The 14,247-nt window shown below is 42.4% G+C and overlaps 2 protein-coding genes across 3 annotated transcripts; both read left to right on the top strand.

Moving 5' to 3' along the window:
- The first annotated feature begins 486 nt into the window (after window positions 1–486).
- On the top strand, window positions 487–5,450 carry si:ch211-152f22.4. 2 transcript variants are annotated; one of them, XM_047587982.1, is made up of 4 exons: window positions 487–1,283; window positions 1,354–1,500; window positions 1,570–1,656; window positions 3,953–5,450. In XM_047587982.1, the coding sequence occupies exons 2-4, from the start codon at window positions 1,482–1,484 to the stop codon at window positions 5,353–5,355; spliced, it is 1,509 nt and encodes a 502-aa protein (XP_047443938.1). In that variant the 5' UTR covers window positions 487–1,283; window positions 1,354–1,481; the 3' UTR covers window positions 5,356–5,450. The 2 variants fall into 2 exon arrangements, with proteins under 2 accessions (XP_047443938.1, XP_047443937.1); XM_047587981.1 differs by having other exon boundaries at window positions 487–1,500.
- Window positions 5,451–10,254: 4,804 nt separating this feature from the next.
- Window positions 10,255–11,789, top strand: sid1 (secreted immunoglobulin domain 1). The gene is made up of 2 exons (XM_047588005.1): window positions 10,255–10,396; window positions 11,337–11,789. The coding sequence occupies exons 1-2, from the start codon at window positions 10,282–10,284 to the stop codon at window positions 11,699–11,701; spliced, it is 480 nt and encodes a 159-aa protein (XP_047443961.1). The 5' UTR covers window positions 10,255–10,281; the 3' UTR covers window positions 11,702–11,789.
- The last annotated feature ends 2,458 nt before the right edge of the window (window positions 11,790–14,247 follow it).

Here is a 14,247-nt window from a genome sequence, read left to right as displayed (position 1 = left end):
TGTGAGTTAAAGTGTGTGTGTGTGTGTGCGTCTGTGTGTGTGTATGAGTTAAAGTGTGTGTGTGTGTGTGCGTTTGTGTGTATTAGCTGCAGTGTGTGTGTGTGTGTGTGTGTCCGTTAAAGTGTGTGTGATTGTGTTTCTGTTTCCCGGCGCTGATGAACAAACTAAAGATCAGTTTCAGACCCAGAAACGAAACAGAAACACTCAGAGTTTCTGTTCTGCTGCAGAGACAAGCCCCGCCCCCGACGGGTAGGCCACGCCCACACAATTACCGCCTGCATCGTGATTGGCTCAGAGCATGCTCAAAGGGGCGGGGCTACGGTCCTGGAAACAGTCAAACAACATCTGTAAACATGTGTTCTCCTGAGGTGAGAGGGAGCAGGAGGAGGAGGAGGAGGAGGAGGAGGAGGGGATATTTACCAAACAGAATGATGTGGAATGGAGCAGGAATATTTCCAACCTGATAGAGGGAATTAATACCACATGGATGAAGAGCAACAATGGTTTTAAATCAGATCTACTATTTACTGAACAGACACAGAAACATCGTCCCTGAGGAGGAGGAAGCATCACATTAAATCCACTGAGAACGTCACGTTCTCTCGGTTCTTTATTCCATCAGAAATGTGGAGGTTTGTAGAAATAAACAGATATGAAACCAGAGTCACACTGACACCTGCTGGTCGTCTCCGGTCAAAACATCCAGACTCACGTCCGGTTCTCTTTCTGTGAATCTCAGTGATTTATGGATGAAATGAAAGTAGAAAACCTCTTTATCAGATTCTGTTACGAGTTTATTGTGTTTGCAGCTCAGATCAGATCAATTTGCTGTTCAATAAAATAAACTTTACGAGCTCAATCACCTGCTCATCCAGAACGTGATCACATTAAATAATATTTAAACTTTATTGATCCCGGAGGGGAAATTTACATGTTACAGTCTCACAAACTGAAGATAGAAAAAGTTTGTAGATATGTTTAATCTCTTGACAAAATATTAGGAACAGTAGTGAAGTCATTCTGATCTAAACCTTCCTTCACGACTCGTCTAATGTTCAGATGATGCTGAACAGAAGTGAACGTGTTCATTTCCAGACTAAAAGCCTCCGGTCTGGTGGTTTTATTTCAGAGCATCAAATGATCATTTCATGTCCCAGAAAAACCCAGAAACCAGAGAATCGGTTTGTACCTGCCGACAGGTAGCTCCTCCCGAGACCAGCTCCTGACTTTCATTTTCCATTCAGTGCTTCCCAGGAGAAGAGGATGAGTGTAAACACGCCCGTGTGAGTCACCATCATCAAGTCGGGGCAAAGTTTACACCCAGCTTCGGTTTAACTTTCGTTTCCGTCTAAGTTTCAAGATAAAAAACGACGTCCTGCAGTCAGACGAGACCAGACCAGAGAGAAGACCAGAGAGGAGACCTGAAGAGTCACAGCTTCTCATCCAACCAGACTCAGAGAACTTCAGACCTTCAGCCAGACATGAGTCCAGCACGAAGAAGTAAGTACGTCCGTCCACAGACACAGACACAAAGTTACAGCCACTAATTTAGTCTTTTTATTTAAACAGTCCGACAGAAATCCAACATGGAGACGAGACGACGTGATCCACATGTCCTCAGTCCCCTGAGACGGGACCAGACCAGACAGAGAGGAGGTAACAGAGCCCAGAGGACATGTCTCCATCTGTCTCAACACGTCTTTCACCTCCCGTTATTTATCTTTCTCTGCTTTTATTCACATTAACATCGTTAACTTTGCTTCATATTTAATGACTTTTCTTCTTTTAATGGAGACAGAGACATGGGAGACGTAATATCTGTTATTATTCTTCATGGTAGTTTTCATAACAAATGTTCTAGAGAACAAGAATATGAACTTAGAAATGATATAAAGTAGGGAAATAATCTAATGCTGATTTTTTCCCCTATTATTACAGTAGCTACGTTGCTCTTCAGTCATGTGACCATTTGCTATATGAAAATCGCTCTTTGTTATATCGTGATATAATGTAAAGACACTTGAACACATCTTAGGATTTAGTGCAGTTAGTTTCAGTTTTATTTCTCTAAAAACAATGAGTGTCTGTAGAGGAAGAGATAAGATAAGAATCTTCCATCTTTCATTGGTTTATTGTTTTCAGAGTTGGACAAAGGTCTAAATTGCTGGTGATGGATTTGTCCCATAAACAGAATAAATATGAACGGTGGAACAGCTCCTCCAAAGTGAAGCCGGCGCTACTAGAGCTCCCCCTGGTGGCTGGAGGCTGCAGTATAAGCTCCTCCCCCTCCATGTTCTGCTAATAATGGACCCAAACAGTTCAGTGGACAGAACAGACCTTCAGAAATAGACCAATAGGCGGTTGGTTGTTGGAGCAGGTGTTTCCTAAAATGCGCTGAGGCCGTGACAGTAAAGAGACACCGGCCTTTACCTCATCAGCTTATTATCTGCACAGCGTCACAGCGACTCAGACAGACGTCTAATCTGCAGAGCAGACATCACTGTGATGGATTCTGTCCAGACCAGGTCCTGATTGTTGGGCTGCAGCTCGTCTGTGTTCCTTCGTACTCACTGACCAAGTGGAACGTCTGAGGTTCAGGCTGACGCACACTTGTTGATTTTACTTGAGTCAACAACGATAATGTTTGTTGCAGGAAGATGATTCGTTTAATCACACTCGCTAATGATTGACCCCATTATCCGAGTATTGGCTTCTTCTTATTTCTCTGGAAGTGGAAACGTACCAACCTCCTGTTAGCTGGGAGGCTAACAAGCTAGGAGGAGCTACTGTCAGCTGGGAGGCTAACAAGCTAGGAGGAGCTACTGTTAGCTGGGAGGCTAACAAGCTAGGAGGAGCTACTGTCAGCTGGGAGGCTAACAAGCTAGGAGGAGCTACTGTCAGCTGGAAGGCTAACAAGCTAGGACGAGCTACTGTTAGCTGGGAGGCTAACAAGCTAGGACGAGCTACTGTTAGCTGGAAGGCTAACAAGCTAGGACGAGCTACTGTCAGCTGGAAGGCTAACAAGCTAGGACGAGCTACTGTTAGCTGGGAGGCTAACAAGCTAGGAGGAGCTACTGTCAGCTGGAAGGCTAACAAGCTAGGACGAGCTACTGTTAGCTGGAAGGCTAAACAATGTCTGAGGAGAGCTTACACTGTTAGCTGGGAGGCTAACAAGCTAGGAGGAGCTACTGTCAGCTGGGAGGCTAACAAGCTAGGACGAGCTACTGTTAGCTGGGAGGCTAACAAGCTAGGAGGAGCTACTGTTAGCTGGGAGGCTAACAAGCTAGGACGAGCTACTGTTAGCTGGGAGGCTAACAAGCTAGGAGGAGCTACTGTTAGCTGGGAGGCTAACAAGCTAGGAGGAGCTACTGTCAGCTGGAAGGCTAACAAGCTAGGACGAGCTACTGTTAGCTGGAAGGCTAACAAGCTAGGAGAGCTACTGTTAGCTGGGAGGCTGACAAGCTAGGACGAGCTACTGTTACCTGGGAGGCTAACAAGCTAGGAGGAGCTACTGTTAGCTGGGAGGCTAACAAGCTAGGAGGAGCTACTGTTAGCTGGGAGGCTAACAATGTAGAATGAGCACACAACATGGAAGCAGCTACTTTGGATTTAAACAAGGTTGGAATTCTGAGCATAAGCGCAGGGTTAGCCTGAGCGCTAGCTGCCCTCCCAGGACCCTGGGTTTGGAGGTCGGGGGAGAATCTGCAGTTTAACGTTAGAAAACCAGAGAAGACTGAGAGGAAAGAAGAGCAGGAGAAACAAGATAAACAAACTTGTGTCACAGATACAAACATGGGGCTGATGTCTATGACGGTCGTCCAGGTCATTCACAGGAACCGAAGAACAAGTGCGACCAGACTCGTAGAGTTTGTGTCAGACGTTACGACGTGAAGAAGCTACTTTATTTATTTATAAAATACATCCTGACCCTTGAATCTGTTTCTCTCCACAGCTGGACCCAGTGGAATCCTAACGGTGAAAAGACGCCTCCTGAAGATGATCGTATCAAACCTTCAGCCTTTGGAAATCCCCGAAGATCCAAACTTTCTTGGTTTTGCCGAAGCTCTAAGTTCCTCTGTGGCAATTCCTACGGTGCCTGTGATGCGTTCACTGCTCCCCAAAGTTTATAATGAAGAGGAGCAAAAGTTGCGACACATCTTGGCCTCGGCCGACGACATAGTCCTGACCTGTGAGCTGTGGTCCTCAAGGCCTGAGGACTCCTTTCTGACGATCGGCTGCCATTTTGTTGATAACTTGGGGAGTCTCAAGTCCTTCATGCTCAAAACCACCAGCCTGTTTGGAGACGAGTCTGCAGACAACATCCAGATCCAGCTGTCGGCCGTCATGGAGGACTGGGGCGTGACACCAAAGGTCCACGCCGTCATCAGAGCCGGCATGCCACAGCTGAAGAAAGTAAAAGCAAGATGGACGCACATACCTTGCTTTGCCGACACCTTGAATGAGGTGTTTAAGGTCCTGATGAGAGACGACGACCTGTCCAGCGTTCTCAGGAAGTGTCAGAACATCGTCCGGTTCTTTAAGTACGACTCTGCAGCCGTGACGGAGCTCAGGAAACTGCAAAACAAACTCGGCGTGAAACCAGAGGAGCTGATCATGTACTCTGGAGAACGATGGCTGGCGTGGCTGGACATGCTGCAGCGGCTCGACCAACAGTACCAGGTCATGGTGATGGTGTTCAACAACAGCAAGAAGACGGAACTCATTCTGAATGAAACAGAGAAGGAGAACCTCAAGAAGATCATATCTGCCCTGGAGCCTCTGAGAGAATCCATCTCCATGCTGAAAGGCAAAGGCTTCAAGACCATCTCAGTCATGTTGCCGGTTCTGAAGACGCTCATGGAAAAACTGGAGGAAGAGAAAAGGAAAAAGAACAACGTGGCTCAGAAGTTACTGACCAAGTGTAAAGAGGAATTTGGAGACATCAACAATTACAAAATGGCCACCGCCACCTTCCTGGACCCCCGCTACAAAGACCAGCTGGGAGACAGAAACCGAAAACTGGCCCTGGATAAAATCACAAAGGATCTGAGCAATGGCAAAGCTCAACAAGCCACCAAGATCCAGAACCAGCTGTACACGTACATGGATTACCCCCCCACCCCCGAGGAGTCCAACCCTCTGTCCTGGTGGAGACACAAAGGGAAGGACATGTTCGGGGACCTGAGCAAACTCGCCCTGAAACAGCTGGGAGTCGTTTCCACCGCCGTCCCCTTAGAGAGAGCTTTCTCTGCTGCAGGCGATCACTTCTGCTCCCGCCGCAGCGCCATCGAGCCGGAGAACCTCAACATGATGCTGTTCCTCAACAGCAACTGGTCTGGAGACGCACAGCACTGAAAGGAGCTAGCGCCCCAGCTAACAGTAGCCCTCACTAGCCTCCTAGCGCCCCAGCTAACAGCAGCTCTTCCTCGCCTGGCAGCTAACAGTAGCTCTCACTAGCCTCCTAGCGCCCCAGCTAACAGCAGCTCTTCCTCGCCTCGCAGCTAACAGTAGCCCTCACTAGCCTCCTAGCACCCCAGCTAACAGTAGCCCTCACTAGCCTCCTAGCGCCCCAGCTAACAGCAGCTCTTCCTCGCCTCGCAGCTAACAGTAGCCCTCACTAGCCTCCTAGCACCCCAGCTAACAGTAGCCCTCACTAGCCTCCTAGCGCCCCAGCTAACAGCAGCTCTTCCTCGCCTCGCAGCTAACAGTAGCTCTCACTAGCCTCCTAGCACCCCAGCTAACAGCAGCTCTCACTAGCGCCCCAGCTAACAGTAGCTCTCACTAGCCTCCCAGCTTACAGTAGCTCTTCCTCGCCTCGCAGCTAACAGTCGCTCTCACTAGCCTCCTGGCTAACAGTAGCTCTCACTAGCCTCCTGGCTAACAGTTGCTCTCACTAGCCTCCTAGCTTACAGTAGCTCTCACTAGCCTCCTAGCGCCCCAGCTAACAGTAGCTCTCACTAGCCTCTTAGCCCTCCAGCTTACAGTAGCTCTTCCTAGCCTCCTGGCTAACAGTAGCTCTCACTAGCCTCCTGGCTAACAGTAGCTCTCACTAGCCCCCCCAGCTAACAGTAGCTCTTCCTAGCCTCCTAGCTAACAGTAGCTCTTCCTAGCCTCCTAGCTAACAGTAGCTCTTCCTAGCCTCCCAGCTAACAGTAGCTCTTCCTAGCCTCCTAGCTAACAGTAGCTCTTCCTAGCCTCCTAGCTAACAGTAGCTCTCACTAGCCTCCTGGCTAACATTAGCTCTCACTAGCCTCCTAGCTAACAGTAGTTCCTCTCTAGATCGACTAGTAAATCAGAGATCATTGTTCTCGTAGCATCATTCTTTATTAAACTCGATTCGTGAATCTCGACCTTTTTCTTTCTGTCTGTCTCAAGCAGCCGAGTGTTTTCATGAAGCTGCTTTACGAGTGAAATCAGGGAGAGTTTCCATCAGTTTAAGGTTGTTTGATTTGTGCCAGTTTGTCTCCTGTCAGTGGTCGTAATGTTATGGCAGTCAGCTGACTCTGTTATAGTTCAGGCTTTCAGATTTAACTCAGGAATTCATTATTTGTTTTTATTCTAAATGTGTTCTCATTGTTCTCAGAGCAGCTTCAAACATTTCCTCTTGGATTTAACTTGATTTTTTTTAAATGTCTTGATAAAATGTTTAAATGAATCACTGTAAACCTCTGAAAACACGAGACTGCAAAGACTGTTTTCCATTTTATTTCATGTTAATGTCATTTCATCTCCGTCATAAATAAAAGATTCTCTTAAATTATGTTAAAGAGTCTTTAGTCTTTATTCGTCCACAGAAATCACTGGTTCCTGAAAACCAGCAGGAAAAAGAAAATTTAAATTAGGTGAAATTAAATTAAAATTAATTTAAATTAAATAGATGATACTAGATTTGCATATGTTCATCAATCTTTTAATCAGTGTTTTTATTAAATAACTGATGTTCATTATTATTATTATTATTAGCTGAAGTGAACATGATTTAATTACTATTATTTCTTTGTCTGAACTTATCTAGTAAAATAAAGCTACTGCCCAATTTGATATTATTATTATTATTATTATTATTAGTTTATTGAATTGGGACAATGCACATTAATCACATTGATGCGTTATCAGTCATCAGGGTAAATGCCTGAGTCTTAGCACAGATGCTAATTTTGAGCTAGTTCCAAGGCAGCTACACAACACAGACAAAGACTTTAAAACAACAGACAGAGACACAATCTATGTCACAGATATGTCTCCGTTACTAGGTCTTATGTGTCTGTATAGGACATTAGGACATGGATGGAGTCACCATCGATGAGGCCGTTGAAGACACTGCTGGAGTTTACGTTCCTAAAGTTTCAGGATGAACCAGAGGACAGAGGACGTGTCCTCGAAGGCATCGAGGTGCTGTGAGGTCTGATTAACGTGGTCTTCAGACTGATGTATGTCCTTATGTCCTGTATGTCCTGTATGTCCCTGTTAATCTCCACTGCGCCTTTGGGACCATCCAGAAGATTTTCATGGGACTGGATGAAGGTAAGTTTTCTAGGAAAGCGCTCGCTCTGAAAATCAGACTCTTTTAGTGAAGGAGAGACTCAGCACAGGGTTAAACCATGTGACATTAGAATCTGTTACCAGGCTTTTCCTTTTTGTTTTCTGGTTACTGCCGTACTCGTTTAGCTTTACATATGTATTTGTGTTAAATTCTCAGGGAAAACCCTTTTGTAAATGTTGTTGTCAGGACTGTGACACAGTTAATCATTAGTTCTTCTCATATTCAATCATGAAAATCACAAAAAGGAAAAACTATTTTCATTCATTTAAGAATCCAACACAACAAAACAAACAGTGGCTCGTATCCACGGCAACTTTATTTTTCCTGTTTCCTGTAAAAATGTATCTGATCACAAGTGGACTTTTAATGAGACATTTTTCAAAATACTCATTCATCGCATTGAATCAGGGGTCAGAGCGAACCTCTTCTTTAACGTCCCTCCATCCTCTTCTATCACTTATTTAGTAGAAAGTGCAGAGTTTATCATTATATTAACCATTTCCTGTTCATTTTGCACATTTTCATCAGTTAACCCTTGTGTACTGTTCAAAAAAACTCATTTCATGCTGTTCATGGCTGAAAACAGCGTTGTTTTTTAGTGTGTGTCTGTGCATTTAAAAGAAGTCGTTATAATGGGAGTCAGTGCAGGAAAACATCATGAACAGCATGTGTGTTAATGGAAATCTGATGCTACACAAGAATGGCCTCAGCCAATGCTAATGGACAGCTAAATAAATTAAAGGAAATTAAATGCTAACAAGTCTAAGTGGAGGCAAGCTAATGGGAGGCAAACGCGAGGCTAATGGGACGGGCGAGTCTAGCGCTAGGCTAATGGGAGGTTAGCTGGAGGCTAACAGGAGGCTAGTGATAGGCTAATGGCAGACTAGCAGGAGGCTAACAGGAGGCTAGTGATAGGCTAATGGGAGGTTAGCGGGGGGCTAACAGGAGGCTAGTGATAGGCTAATGGCAGACTAGCGGGTTGCTAACAGGAGGCTAGTGATAGGCTAATGGGAGGTTAGCGGGAGGCTAACAGGAGGCTAGTGATAGGCTAATGGCAGACTAGCGGGAGGCTAACAGGAGGCTAGTGATAGGCTAATGGCAGACTTGCGGGAGGCTAACAGGAGGCTAGCGGGAGACTAGCTGGAATTTAGCCGGAGGCTAACGGGAGACTAAAGTGAGACTTGCTGCAGGCTAATGGGAGGCTAACGGGAGATTTGCTGCAGGCTAATGGGAGGTTAGCGGAGGCTAACAGGAGGCTAGTGATAGGCTAATGGCAGACTAGCGGGAGGCTAGCGGGAGACTAGCTGGAATTTAGCCGGAGGCTAACGGGAGACTAAAGGGAGACTTGCTGCAGGCTAATGGGAGGCTAGCGAGCGGCTAACAGGAGGCTAGTGATAGGCTAATGGCTTCTAGCAGAAGCTTGTCACCGCAGTTAAAGGCAACATTGAAGTTTTAGATTTTAGGGTGATCAGACTTTTAAATGAAGAACAACTGTGTGAAGTAGGATCATATTCCACCACATAACAAATGTGCTGCTGACGGTACTTTTTCATCAGTGTCACCGTAACAACGTTAATGACAGACTTGGTCCAGTTTGATATAACGTGTTGAGCCGTGTTCAGCTACAGTAAAATATTAAATGTCATATTGCAGCATCCAGATGTAATATTGGTCTAGAACGAGGTCACTGAGCTTAGTCGTTGAAGATGACGGTGATGTAACAATAAGAATAAAGTAATATGACATGATGACTTTTTCCTTAAATAAATGAGTTATATTAATTAAGTTATAACACATTATTTTCTATTATTTTAAGTTTAAGTTTCATTAGTCCCCTATGAAGCATCTGGGACAGGTCAACTGTGTCCTCCCAGAACCAGAACCAGAACCAGACAAAGTGAAGCAGATTTAGTTTTTATGAATTCCAAATGATTCAGTTGTTGGTGTGAATTATTACGTGAAGCATTAAAAGTGTATAAGTCAGGGCGTCTGCAGAGTCTTGAAAAGTATTAAAGGTTGAGAAGTTGGGTAAATTAAGACCCTTAAAAAGGGTTAAAAAGTTTTATCATGACTTAAAATTTGAAGGCTTTTTGAGTTATATTTTGAGGTTGAATCCAAAAACACTGAAAAAATGTGACTTGTCCCAGAACTTATGTGGGCGGAAATTCAGAGGCACACGAAGGGAAATGAGGTCGTCGTAGCAGGCTGGTATTGGAAGACAATAAAATACTGATGTAGAAAAATAAAAACACAGAATAGGACAAGGACACCTAAAAAACACAACATACATAGGAAGATAAGGTGCTTCAACAAAGTGAAAGTATTTATAATCTGATTTCTCTGTGAACCGATGGAATAACTGACAAACTGTTGTATATGCATGGAACTAGTTTTGACTTTATACTTGTGTTTATATACTAAACATGTGTTCAGTCTTAGATTAATTCTCCTATTCACATTCTGTTGTATGATAGTGGTCTATAGCTTTTATTGTAAACTAAAACTGTTAAGTTAAAGGTGTCACTGATGGCGTCAGATATTAAAAAATACTGAGAAGGTCTGGAAAAAGTCTTAAAAATCTATTGAAATTAACTTAAAGATTCCCGTATATACTCTGCAGGTACGTTACTGGTCTATTTGTGCCAGTTTCCTCTTAGAGCCGAGGATCTAAATGTACCAGGTGTTTAAAAACAGGGAAGAACAGACGAGGTTTTTTTCACATCGAGAGTTCGTTGGAGATGTTTTTACTGAAACGCTCGACTGATTTGATGAACAACAGCAGCAGGATGAGTTTCCTCCGTCAGTCGATGATGGATTCTGCTCTGCTTTGGACGCTGGTCCTCGCTCTCAGCGGTGAGTCAGCTTTTAGCATTTCATTTTAAAGAATCACCTGAAAATCCCCCTAAAATAAGACATTCCCGCCTGGTCTCACTCATTCATTAGAACTGAAAACTGTTTTCTGTCAGTGAACTTGATCTTTTCTGTTTTTGTTTTGGTCTAAAGGGAAAAATAATCAACACATGAATTCACAAGAAAAGAAATATTTTTATTTTATATTCATCTTGACTTTTATTTGATAAGAACTCTCGTTCTAATGTTTGTTTAAAGTTTTACTCACATTTAGTAATTTCGGCTTTTTATTGGTAGACATATTTTCTGTGATTATAATAAACTTCAAGGGACCTGTTTGCAGAAATTAAATCTAGTTTTCATGATTATGTTTTCACTGTGTCATTATCAGAACAGAAATAAAAGAGTTTGAGGCTGTAATTTGCATCTTCGCCTCTAGATGTCACTAGATTCTCTACACTTGCCCTTTAATCTTTCAACTTACAATAAACAATATTGTGATAAATCTCTTTATTTAATCGCCATCTGGACTTTTTATCTAATATGAACTCTCACATTCAGGTGACTTTTGGGTTATTGCTTTTTATTGTTTTATTAATCATATTTTCTGTTATAAGTATAAAGTTTAAGGGACCTGTTTGAAGAAATTAAATCTAAGTTGCTTGGTCACAGTAACTCAGTTGCAGATAAAAGAACAACAAGAAAAAGAAAGACCAATTAAAATAAATTAAAATATATCAATATAATATATAAATAGTGTAAGCAAAAAATCAATGTACAGAATTAGCATGGGAGAATATATAATACATCCATGAACATGTACAGCTGGATAAAGTTTGGTAGAAGTTTTCATCGTGTTATGAGCAGAAAGAGAAGCTGTAATGTGCGTCTTCACCTCTAGATGTCACTAACTCCTCCCCTCTGGTCCTTTAACCTTGTCCAGGTCTTCAGCTTCATGCCACCGCCTCCCCGGCCTCCACCGTCCAGGTGAGAGCCGGACAGGACGCCGTGCTGCAGTGCCCCCTGCTGGATGCCTCCACCACCACCTCCGCCACCACCTCCACCAGGGCCTCCACCCTCAGCTGGTACAGGAAGGCAGCTGGAGGTGGGCCTCAGCTCCTCGTCACCCTCGGGTTCATGACCGGTTTTGTCCAGAAGTACGGCGACGGCGTCGGTCCTGAGAAAATCTCGGCTGCCGCCAACGGTTCGCTGACGCTGAGGAACTTGGATCAGAACGACTCGGCTGATTATTACTGTGGGATCAGCAGAGGCAGCGAGAACAAACCGCTGACCCTCACTAAGAAATAGGGTCCAGACATAACTGCTCTTCACCTTTACTTCTTCTGATCTTTGTATGAATCTACATGGTTTAATAAATAAACTCAAGTTTGTCAAAGTGTTTGAGTCAGTGCATTTATTAAAAAGACTCTTTACAAGTTGATTTAATTATTTAATGACAGAAAATGAACAAATAACTAAACAACACAATAACCTAAATACTCAGAAAGCTGCTGAAATGGTTTTAGATCCTTCAGAATTTTCTACATTTCTTTATAAAAGGAACCCAACTACACAAGAAACATAAATGTTAGACTGTTGTTCAGTAAAATGAGTCAATATAACACATCAGAGAGGTAACAGCTGATCAGTGTCTACAGCATCTTGGAGGAATTTGGTGGTTTCCTCTCATCAGCTGATGCTCCAACATTTCTACTGGATGAAGGTCAGGACTTTGACTTGTTCCTAAACATTCATCTGGTTCTTCTGGAGAACCACTGGTGTTCTTGGGCTCCTTGTCTGTTTCTCTTCACATTCAGCTCATGGACTCATGTCCTGACATTTTCTTTCAGAGTTCACTGGTAGAATTCACAGTTCATTGGTCCATCAATGATGAGCAGATGCAGCAGAACAGGCCCAAACCAGGACATTAGCGCCCCCATGTTTCATGGAGGGATGAGGTTCTGATGCTGGAATGCAGTGTTGGTTCATCTCCAAACATTTAAACCAAACTATTCTACTCTGGTCTCATCTGTCCACTAAACATTGTCCCACATGTTCTTTGTGGACAGAGAGCAGTGTCTTTGGTTGTTGAGTGGATTCATCAACATGAACATCAGCCAATGTGAGAGAGGCCTTTAGCTGCTTAGAAGTTCCCCTGGGTTCCTCTGGTTCCTCTCCCACTATGATGGAGTGATGTTTGTTGGTGGACCACTCCTGTGGAGGGGAACAGTCGTCTTCAATCTGTCTGACTCTCTGTGGATTATTTGTGGCTTCCAGACTCTTTACAGATGGTTGTGGAACCTTTTCCAGCCTGATGAGCAACAACAACTCTTTTTCTGAGCTCCTCACAAAGCTCCTTTGATCTGTTGTCATCACACACTTCAACACAAACATGAGACAAATCCCTGATTCATAGAAACTGAACCAGGACCTGAGTCTGAACACATGGACTCTGGTTTAATCTGTGATATTGGCTCATTCAACATGTTCTATTGTGTTCTGTTGTGTTCTATTGTGTTCTACTGTGTTCTAAGGGTTCTCTCTGTCTACTTTCAGGACTTGTGGAAAATCTTTTGATGTTTTGAGCAGAAATGTAGAAAATTTTGAAGAACACAAAATCTTTTTTAGCAGCACTTTGTGTATTTAGGTTATTTTGAGTTTTTAAAGTTTTCTTTTTTGTCTTGAATGTGTTTTGTTGGTTGTCGGTGATATTATCGAGTTCATAATTTAAAAAATAAAGCTACTAAAGCTGCTCATTTAATGAGTCTCATTAGACTTTTTATATTCACCAGCTTTGGAGCAGAATAGTATATGAGACGTTGTTTCATGATGTGACGGTTTAACAGGAATCTGATCAACAAAAACAGAAAATTTCCTGTTTTTTTGTCGTCCACCAACTGACTGCAGCAACGGTCTCAGCTGATCCCTGCAGGCTCTTCCTCTGGAGACGTTGGGTTCTGCTCCAGCAGTTTCTCTGTTTTCCAGACTCTTTAAGTTTCCTGATTTAACTTTTAGCTGCAGAAACATCAGGGACGCACTCGTCAGGTAACACGTCGACTTTATCGGGACAATAATTTTAGAAAAAAAATTAAACAAAAATATTCTGTATGACAACTTTGAACTGATTATTATTATAATAATCTTCATTTATTTAAAAAATATGAAACATATATTCTTCAGTAAAACAACATCATTATTATTGTTGTGTTTAAAAATCTGTTTTATTCAGACATGTTATTATTTGAACTTTTCTTTACATTAAGTTAAAATTTAGTTTTATTTAAAACCTGATATCGTTCCAATTTTACTTTGAATTAAACTGATATTTATTTATGATGCTTTTGATCTTTAAATTAGAAATGAAATTATTTCCAAAGAAAATTTTATTTAAGGTACAAATCTTGGTTGGGAGATTTTTTAATTAAGACACTTAATGTGATTTTCATTTAAAGTTAAAAACAAATCATTTTGTTGACATTTATTTAAAGATCATTGTATTTGTTTTATGTTGTTATGAGCATGTTTTTTTTATTTAAATCTTCTATTACACTTTTTATCGTTGGTTCTCAATTTGACTCAACTAATATAAACCTCCAAAAAATTACCAGTTAAAAAAGAAAATGACCAAGTTTATGTGTCAGGTTCTTTCTCTTTGTTCGTTGACAACATAAACAGCTCTTTTAATAAATGAGAAATTAGAGACGTGTTTAAGTGTCTTTATGTCATTTCTAAGTTCATATTCTTATTTTCTATAACACCTGGAATGAAAAACTATGATCAAGAGTCGAGGCCAGTGACCCCATAAAATGATGAGAAGTCATTAAATATGGAGTAAATGTCCATCATGTATATGG

This window comes from Mugil cephalus, chromosome 6 (genome assembly GCF_022458985.1).
Source record: "Mugil cephalus isolate CIBA_MC_2020 chromosome 6, CIBA_Mcephalus_1.1, whole genome shotgun sequence".
Lineage (NCBI taxonomy): Eukaryota > Metazoa > Chordata > Actinopteri > Mugiliformes > Mugilidae > Mugil > Mugil cephalus.
The sequence above is the reverse complement of the archived record's forward strand: the minus strand, read 5'-3'. Positions and strand labels throughout refer to the sequence as shown.